The following is a 9,135-nucleotide window of genomic DNA, read 5'->3' on the forward strand; positions in this document are numbered from 1 at the left end:
CTTGGACTCAGGGTCATATACGTAACAATTTAGAGATGACCCCAGTTGATCTACCATTAGTACTAGCCCAATAACAATCAATCTACCGTTGGTATGAGCCTGATAAGTCAAGAAATCTCTATTTCACTGGTATGATTATATAGCAGCTATTTTTGTGCCTTCTGTATGTTAAATTCTTCAACAGGACTGGAGAATGTAATCAGCCATACCAAAGCCTTAGTAAAATTCACTCAAGAGATTTTAAATGATAGTAACCAAGCAAAGAATGTTCACACTGCCTCACAGTTGCATTCATCTCACACACTAGCAAAGTAATACTCAAAATTCTCCAAGCCAGGCTTCAACAGTATATGAACCGTGAACTTCCAGATGTTCAAGCTGGATTTAGAAAAGCCAGAGGAACCAGAGATCAAATTGCCAACATCTATTGGATCATAGAAAAAAAGCAAGAGAGTTCCAGAAAAACATCTATTTCTGTTTTATTGACTACATCAAAGCCTTTGACTGTGTGGATCACACCAAACTGTTGAAAATTCTGAAAGAGATGGGAATACCAGACCACCTGACCTGCCTTGTGAGAAATCTGTAGGCAGGTCAAGAAGCAAGTGTTAGAACTGGACATGGAACAACAGACTGGTTCCAAATCAGGAAAGGCTGATTACATCAAGTAATCAATACATCAAGGGCTGTATATTGTCCCGCTGCTTATTTAACTTACATGCAGAGTACATCATGAGAAACGCTGGGCCGGATGAAGCACGGGCTGGAATCAAGATTGCCAGAAGGAATATCAGTAACCTCAGATATGCAGATGATGCCACCCTTATGGCAGAAAGCAAAGAAGAACTGAAGAGCCTCTTGATGAAAGTGAAAGAGGAGAGTGAAGTTGGCTTAAAGCTCAACATTCAGAAAACGAAGATCATGGTATCCAGTCCCATCACTTCATGGCAAAGAGATGGGGTAACAGTGGAAATGGTGACAGACTTTATTTTGGGGGGCTCCAAAATCACCATCGTGGTGACTACAGCCATGAAATTAGAGGATGCTTGCTCCTTGGAAAAAAAGCTATGACCAACCTAGACAGCATATTAAAAAGCAAAGACATTACTTTGCAAACAAAGGTCTGTCTAGTCAAAGCGACGGTTTTTCCAGTAGTCATGTGTGGATGTGAGAGTTGGACCATAAAGAAAGCTGAGTGGTGAAGAATTGATACTTTTGAATGGTGATTTTGGAGAAGACTCTTGAGAGTCCCTTGGACTGCAAGGAGATCCAACCAGTCCATCCTAAAGGAAATCAGTCCTGAATATTCACTGGAGGGACTCATGCTGAAGCTGAAACTCCAATACTTTGGCCACCTGATGCAAAGAACCGACTCACTGGATGAGACCCTGATGCAGGGAAAGATTGAAGGCAGGAGCCGAAGGGGACGAAAGAGGATGAGATGGTTGGACGGCATCACTGACTCAATAGACATGCTTTAATTAAGCTCCAAGTTTGGTGATGGACAGGGAAGCCTGGTATGCTGCAGTCCATGGGGTTGCAAAGAGTCAGACACGACTGAGCAACCAAACTGAAATGAACTGAACCAGGCTATTAGCCTACCGAATTCTGAGGTCTCTATGATGAGGAAAGTGCTAGAAAACCACATGACACTTGACGTCCTTCAGCAGCTCAGGGAGGCACTTGTGCCATAACTCAAACTGAACCCTGTACCTGATGAATCCTCTAACACATTTAATGAATGTTAGAAATCACATTTCTGCCTTGAGTGACCCACTTCCTAGTCTTGACGATCTCTTCAAAAACTGATTTGGCATGGGAAGTTCTTGGCTTAAATATTTACTTATAATTCTAATATATTAGCTATATTATTTGTATTTTGCCTGTTTTACAAGATTATTGTTCCTTATATTACCAACTGTGTGACTGAGCTTCCAACAAATATAATGATGACTAGGCAACTTGAAGCAACTGATCAAATATATGGTTCTATATGAGATCAATTACTCTAATAGTGTGATTCTTGATACAGGAAGATGCTACAAGAGGGAATTTTTTCCTGGACTATAACAGACTAGCCAGACAGACGGTCCAACATTACCTTTAGCTATTGTTTATAAGACCTAGTTCAGTAATAGCATATTGAATGGCCTTTCAGCAAATCTCTGCCAGACCTAGGAATAAGCCTTCCTAGCACCAGTGGACAAAATGGTCATAAAATGTGTCTCAAAGCATGAACAAATTTATTACCATGAGGGGGCCCTAACTACAAACTGGCACCTAACATTGGCACTTGCCATCCACCTCTACAAGGATTAAAGCGGGTGCTGCTGCAGCTGCTGATTTCCAACACTCCCTGAAAGGAGTTCAGGGTGGAGAGTAGGAATGAGACAGGCTATCGGCAGGACTGATGTTGAAGCTGAAACTCCAATACTTTGCCCACCTGATGTGAAGAGCTGATTCATTTGAAAAGACCCTAATGCTGGGAAAGATTGAGGGCAGGAGGAGAAGGGGCGACAGAAGATGAGATGGTTGGATGGCATCACTGACTCGATGAACATGGGTTTGGGTGAACTCCAGGAGTTGGTGATGGACAGGGAGGCCTGGCATGCTGCAGTCCACGGGGTCACAGTCGGACACGACTGAGCGAATGAACTGAACTGACGCTCTGGGAAAAATTGGCACAACAGGTCTTCAGGTAGATATTTTCAGGAGCCAATTTTATGAGCCCAATTCTTGTGTCCTCTCATATCTAGAAAAGCACTCAAATGGTAACAACTGCTCACGACTAGCAGAAACCTTTTGCAAAAAAAAAAAAAAATATATATATATATATATATATATATATATACACACACATATGTATGTGCTTATTTCCATATTTCCCCTTCAGCAAAATCACATATATATTGACCTTCACCCTACCTCTTTGGAAGAGTTTCTCAGGGCTATCTGAGATACTGTCTTCCAGGCTATAGTCCTCACATTTTGCCCCAAATAAAACTTCATTCACAACTCTCACATTGTGTACTTTTTTTAAGTTGGCAGTTGAGATTCCCATATCACCCAGTTACCTCACTCACCATCAACTAATCAACAATAATTGTGCATGAGCTGACCATGCACCCTGTGACCAGTTTCAGAAACCTGTCCCTGAAAGCCATTGGGGAGTTCAGGTCATGTCAGTAAGGCGCTTGGCACCCTACAATAAACACAATACTTTCCTCCACCACAATCCAGGGTCAGCAGATTGGCTTTGCTGCACATTGGGCAAGTGGAACCAACTTTGCTTGTTCAGTAACAATAGTCAAGATCCAACCAGGAAAACAAAGTATTAAAGGGAATAATTTAATAGGGGAAAACTGGTTACACAGGTAACAAGAAAACTGAAAAGTCAGACATGACAACAGCAGGAAATCATTAATACTTATCTCATCATAAAGGACAAAGGAGGGTTACCAGTCATCAGCTGGAGTTGTGCAGGGGAAGCCAGTACCAAGGGAGTGAGGGGAGCTAGTACAGACAAAACAGACACAAGGAGATACCCTCTCTTCTCCTGCAGTGCCTCCAAAGTCAGCGATAGAAGAAACAGCCTGCAGCGCCCAGCCCTGCCTCCCATTCCCAGTGCTTCTGGGGCAAGTAAATCAAAGACCTGTACAAGAATACACTGCTGGGAGCAGCCGGGTGGCGGGAGAAGCCGTTACAGGAACTGGAGCTGCGGATTAAGCTTGATCGAGATGACAACCTCCCAAAAGCACCGAGACTTCGTGGCAGAGCCCATGGGGGAGAAGCCAGTGGGAAGCCTGGCCGGGATTGGTGAAGTCCTGGGCAAGAAACTGGAGGAAAGGGGCTTTGATAAGGCCTATGTGGTCCTCGGCCAGTTTCTGGTCCTAAAGAAAGATGAAGACCTCTTCCGGGAATGGCTGAAGGACACGTGTGGCACCAACGCCAAGCAGTCCCGGGACTGCTTTGGCTGCCTGCGAGAGTGGTGTGATGCCTTCTTGTGATGCTCTCTGGGAAGCCCCCGATCCCAAGCCCCAGCATTAAGTCTCCAGAGTTTGCAGCCTAGTGAGGACTCCTCCTCCGTCCTCTACAAAAGAAGAGATTGCTGTTGTTGTGCACACCTCCCATGTACTCCAGGGCCTTTGGGGAGTTCTCTCCCTTCACCATTTCAACTTTTTTGGAATTCTCACCCTTGCATGCATCTTCCTTCTCCTTTCCCTGCCAGTTTCGTGACAGTAATTACCAGCTTTTCTGAGTGGATTCCTGGTCCTGTCCCTCACCCCCACTCCCACCTGTGGTCTCTTTTATGCCATTTGGTAGTCTTTTTGGCAGAACAGTCACTGTCCTTGTAAAGTTTTTTAAATCAATAAAGCCAGTGGCCTTCAAAAAAAAAAAAGAATACACTGTAGTACCTAACTGGGTTGCACTTTACATCACAAAAAGACTTCCATGCCATCATATTTAAATTCACAAGACACTTTAAAAATGGGTTTTTCAACCGAAGGCTTCAACTTCTACAAAGGCTTTCAAGCACCTTTACTACACTCAAATCGACAGCTGTGTCAATCAGGTCAACGTCCGTTTGAGTGCCTTTGCTGTAGCCTTCCAGGTCCAAAGAAAAGGGAGATGAGAGAGAACTTGTCCTCAAGCTGCTGGCACTGCCCTGAACAAATAAACTTTCACAACTGGGACAGATGAGAACTCTGAGAAAGTGCACCTCAGTGAGAGATGTAAACTAGAGGTGCAGCTTACTCTGAATGAGAACAGGAATTAGCCAAGCAGAAACCAGAGAGCAGGGAAACCAGAAGTCCTAGCAGACACCCAGATGGCTGTGACCTACATAACAAGCCAAGAAACTTCAAGGAGGTACTGAAAAAAGATCAAAAATTAACCGAGCCGTGAACAAGCGCTTCAGAATTATCTGATGGGTCAGGAAACCTGTACCCAGAGGTGCATCAGAAGCATGACAATGTGGGCCAAAAATATACATATATGACCTGGGGCTTGAAGCATACTGCCAGACCTATGCTGAAACGGGTAAGAGAAGCTCATCAGTTGGGAGTAGGCGGCTAACTCTGCTTCAGCTCTGTAGCATTACCAAAGAAACCACTTATGACCTGCAGCGTGAGCTTCTTAAAAAATTAAATTATAGATTAGCATAGTTTAAGACCGTAAACGCTTTCCCCATTTCCCCTCAATGGCCAAATATTGGAAAACTACAGCACAGAATCACGACACTGATATCCATAAACTCAAGACACACAAGTTTCTTTCATTTATAGCCACACGAGCTCACTCCCCTCAACTAACTTCTAAGGTTGTTACAATTCACCCAAGCCCTGTCAGCGCCTACAGCGGACACCGAAGAAAGGTATCCTGATGCTACACCCATGGACACAGCCGCGGTCTCAGCGCAAGTGCCAGTCGAGACCACGAAGGCCGCGGAACCACAAGCCCCGCCCCTTCCGTCCAGGCGGACTGACAGCCGCCCGAGGTCTGAGCAGTTTCCAAAGCCGACCGAGTAGAGCCGGAAGTGGGCGGCAGCCGCCACCCCGCCACTTCGCAGAAGCCTCCATCCAACATGGCGGATCTCAACCGCCAGCTGCAGGAATATCTGGCGCAGGGGAAAGCGGGCGGCCCGGCGGCCGCGGAGCCACTGCTCGCCGCGGGAGAGGCGAAGGAGCCCACGGCGGGGGCCGGGGCGTGGTTGAGCCGCGCGGGCCTGCGCTGGACGTGGACACAGAGCCCCGCGGAGCCGGCGGCGGGACAGACGTGCCTGCCCAGCGTGACGCGCACTCAGCGGCTGGCGGCGAGTGGCGTGTGCCTGCTGCTGGCTGCGCTCTGCTTCGGCCTGGCCGCACTCTACGCGCCTGTGCTGCTGCTGCGCGCCCGGAAGTTCGCGCTGCTGTGGTCGCTGGGCTCGGCGCTGGCACTAGCGGGAGGCACACTACTGCGAGGCGGCGCAGCGTGTGGACGCCTGCTGCGCGGCGAGGAGGCGCCCTCGCGGCCCGCGCTGCTCTACGTGGTCGCGCTAGGCGCGACGCTCTACGCGGCGCTGTGTCTGCGGAGTACGTTGCTCACAGCGCTAGGCGCCTGCGCACAAGTGGCCGCACTGCTGGCCGCGTTGCTGGGCGTGCTTCCCCGGGGCGCGGGCACCGCTCTGCGCATCACGTTCGGGCGCTTGGGCCCGGGCGCCGCCCTCGCCAAGGCGCTCCCCGTTTGAGGCCCGCGGCCCGCGCCGTGGGAAGGACGCAGAATCCGTCTCCAGGATGCGCCACCGAGAGGACACGGGCAACCGGCTCTAGGCCCAGCGCCAGCCAAACCAAGGACTGCGCCTGTCCGTTCCCAGACCGCACGGGGTAGAAGCTGCTCCTTTACTGTGCCAGCGAACTGTAAACTGAGACACGAGCAGTTTGGGAAGCTCCTCGATCTCAGCATTTTGTGCTACACTCGGCAGGAAGTGCTGTGAAAACCAGATTTTGTTTTGAATTGCTGATACGCTATGAAACAGTGATAAATTGCTTTTGCGTTAACCGTGGTCTTAGATTACACTCAGTAAAACAAGAAAAAATAGCTTTTCCGTTTTGATTGACTGCCCTTATTCTGCCGGATTTCTTTCATGTTTTGTCACCTAAGAAAATCCAGGGGTAGATCGCAATAGCTTAGTTCCAGTAAACGTGCTCGTTCGCTCTTGGAAGTTTTTTCCCTTATTCTTCAACGTGAGTGTATCCATAGGAGTTAGCAGATTAAATGCTGACTTTAGCCACTGGAATTTTTTCAAGTGCTTTAGTTAATACGGTTTATCTCAGTTTTCTCTTATTTTAGTGAAATTTGTTAACATGATGTCTTATAAAATTCAAGGACAGTTGGTTCTGCAATTACATAAGGAAACCAGGGACCAAGAAGCATGGTATCCAGTAAGGTGCACGTAAATGCTCAGAGGTCCATGGACAGAACTCAGCTAAGGAAACGCCTGGGAGACAGATAATTCCACATCGTTATCCTACTGGATGGAAACCATGGGTTTCTACAAGGTCTAGTTTTTCACTCCTAATTTTATGATGTGCTTTTGAACCATAGTTTACACTTCATATTCTGATCTTAATGGAATGTAAGGTGCTTTTCATATCTAATTGCCAAATTTTCTTTAGATTTAGCACCTTCGTCTAGGACTTACCTTAATTTATTGCCAGAAAGAATGGGCTCAGTATTCTGGATAAGCTCACAAATAAAACAACGTTTTGTCACTAGCTACATATTAACTAGGAAGTAAAACTGTATTTAAAAAGTTTTAATCCTATGCCAGTGGTTCTTGGTTCACATGAGAGTTACTTGAGTCAAACTTCAGTTCAGTCAGAATCTCTGGGCTGGGGGGGGGAGGGATTGGCATCAGTATTTTTTTTAAGCTTCCCAAATGATTCCTTTTTCTGCTAAGGTTGAGAACAACTTGAAAGTAATTGTTTCCTGGGACTGGATTCGCATTGCTTAAACAGGTTGTCAGGCAACAGAGTTTTGCCTCTTCCTCCAGCCTCAAAGTTTATATTTATAGGTCTTGATCAGTGTCCAACAAGCCCTGCTCCAAGAGGTGGACACTAAGGTAGACTTACTCCCATCCCCCTTATTTTGAAAGAAGGCTGCTTTTCAACCCTACTGATTACCTACCTCAAGAGGGACAACTACTGAGTGTTTGTAAAAGCAAATCCACTGTTTTGGGGGAACGACTTATTTTTTGACTGGAAAATGTTCCACTGGCTGCTTTGTCTACCCCCTAGTTAAATCTGTATTTTAGTTCTAAATTTTAGACTGAAGATTTGACCGCATTCAGCCCATTTTTAAATGCTATTTAATGCTATTTTTAAAAATTGTTTTTCCAGCATTTTCCCAAGAATTCACTGTTGGGAAATCTGTTTTTATAAAATTCAAAGCACAATATATTGTATGTATTTTGACTGATGATTTAAAATGCAGATAATACATTAAGTAATAAATAATGTTGAGTTTTCAGTTTTCTCTAAATGAATTCATTCTCAAAATGCGACCTGGTTTTCTGCTTACTGAGGTAGTGTTTTTGAAGTTAAAGCCTGAAAATCTTATGATAAAGTTCTTATCACATGAGTCTCAGAGAAAAAAAAAAGGAGCCTAATCTCTAGAAAAGGCAGAGGAACCAGAGATCAAATTGCCAACATCCATTGGATCATAGAAAAAAACAAGGGAATTCCAAAAAAACATATATTTCTGCTTCATTGACTGCACTAAAGCCTTTACTGTGAGGATCACAACAAACTGAAAAATTCTTAAAGAGATGGGACTACCAGACCACCTTACCTGTCTCCTGAGAAACCTGTATGCAGGTCAAGAAGCAAGTTAGAACTGGACATGGAACAACGGACTGATTCAAAATTGAGAAAGGAGTTCATTAAGGCTGTATAGTGTTACCCTGATTATTTAACTTACATGCAGCACAGCATCATGTGAAATGTTAGACTGGTTGAATCACACTTTGCAATCAAAATTGCCAGAAGAAATATCAACAACCTCAGATACGCAGATAATACCACTCCAACAGCAGAAAGTGAAGAGGAGCTAAAGAGCCTCCTGATGTGGGTGAAAGGGGTGTGAAAAACCTGGCTTAAAACTCAACATTCAAAAAACTAACATCATGGCGTCTGTCCCATCACTTCATGGCAAATAGATGGGAGAAAATTGGAAACAGTGACAGATTGTATTTTCTTAGGCTCCAAAAAGACACTTGCTGCTTGGAAGGAAGGCTGTGACAAACCCAGACAGTGTATTAAAAAGCTGAGACATCAGTTTGCTGACAAAGGTCTGTATAGTCAAAGCTATAGTTTTGCCAGTAGTCATGTCTGGATGTGAGAGTTGAACCATAAAGAAAGTTGAGTGCTGAAGAATTGATGCTTTTGAGTTGTGGGGCTGGAAAAGATTCTTGAGAGTCCCTTGGACTGCAAGATGAAACCAGTCAATCCTAAAGGAAATCAACCCTGAATTGGAAAAACTAATGCTGAAGCTGCAATACTTCGGCCATGTTATATGAAGAGCCAACGCACTGCACAAGACCCTGATACTGGGAAAGACAGGGCAGGAGGAGAAGCGGGTGACAGAGGATGAGATAAT

At 45.4% G+C, this 9,135-nt stretch overlaps 2 protein-coding genes across 2 annotated transcripts; both read left to right on the plus strand.

Moving 5' to 3' along the window:
* Positions 1–3,676: 3,676 nt before the first annotated feature.
* LOC120854053 (barrier-to-autointegration factor-like) lies at positions 3,677–4,399 on the plus strand. Its single transcript, XM_040227867.1, has one exon. The coding sequence runs from the start codon at positions 3,738–3,740 to the stop codon at positions 4,005–4,007; it is 270 nt and encodes an 89-aa protein (XP_040083801.1). The 5' UTR covers positions 3,677–3,737; the 3' UTR covers positions 4,008–4,399.
* A 16-nt stretch (positions 4,400–4,415) lies between these two features.
* SFT2D3 (SFT2 domain containing 3) lies at positions 4,416–6,775 on the plus strand. Its single transcript, XM_040227862.1, has one exon. The coding sequence runs from the start codon at positions 5,585–5,587 to the stop codon at positions 6,224–6,226; it is 642 nt and encodes a 213-aa protein (XP_040083796.1). The 5' UTR covers positions 4,416–5,584; the 3' UTR covers positions 6,227–6,775.
* Positions 6,776–9,135: the final 2,360 nt, after the last annotated feature.

Source organism: Oryx dammah, unplaced genomic scaffold, assembly GCF_014754425.2.
Source record: "Oryx dammah isolate SB20612 unplaced genomic scaffold, SCBI_Odam_1.1 HiC_scaffold_27, whole genome shotgun sequence".
Taxonomy (NCBI): Eukaryota; Metazoa; Chordata; class Mammalia; order Artiodactyla; family Bovidae; genus Oryx; species Oryx dammah.

Coding starts and splice junctions, on each gene's coding strand:
- SFT2D3 (XM_040227862.1), top strand. CDS start 5,585: ATGGCGGATCTCAACCGCCAGCTGCAGGAATATCTGGCGCAGGGGAAA.
- LOC120854053 (XM_040227867.1), top strand. CDS start 3,738: ATGACAACCTCCCAAAAGCACCGAGACTTCGTGGCAGAGCCCATGGGG.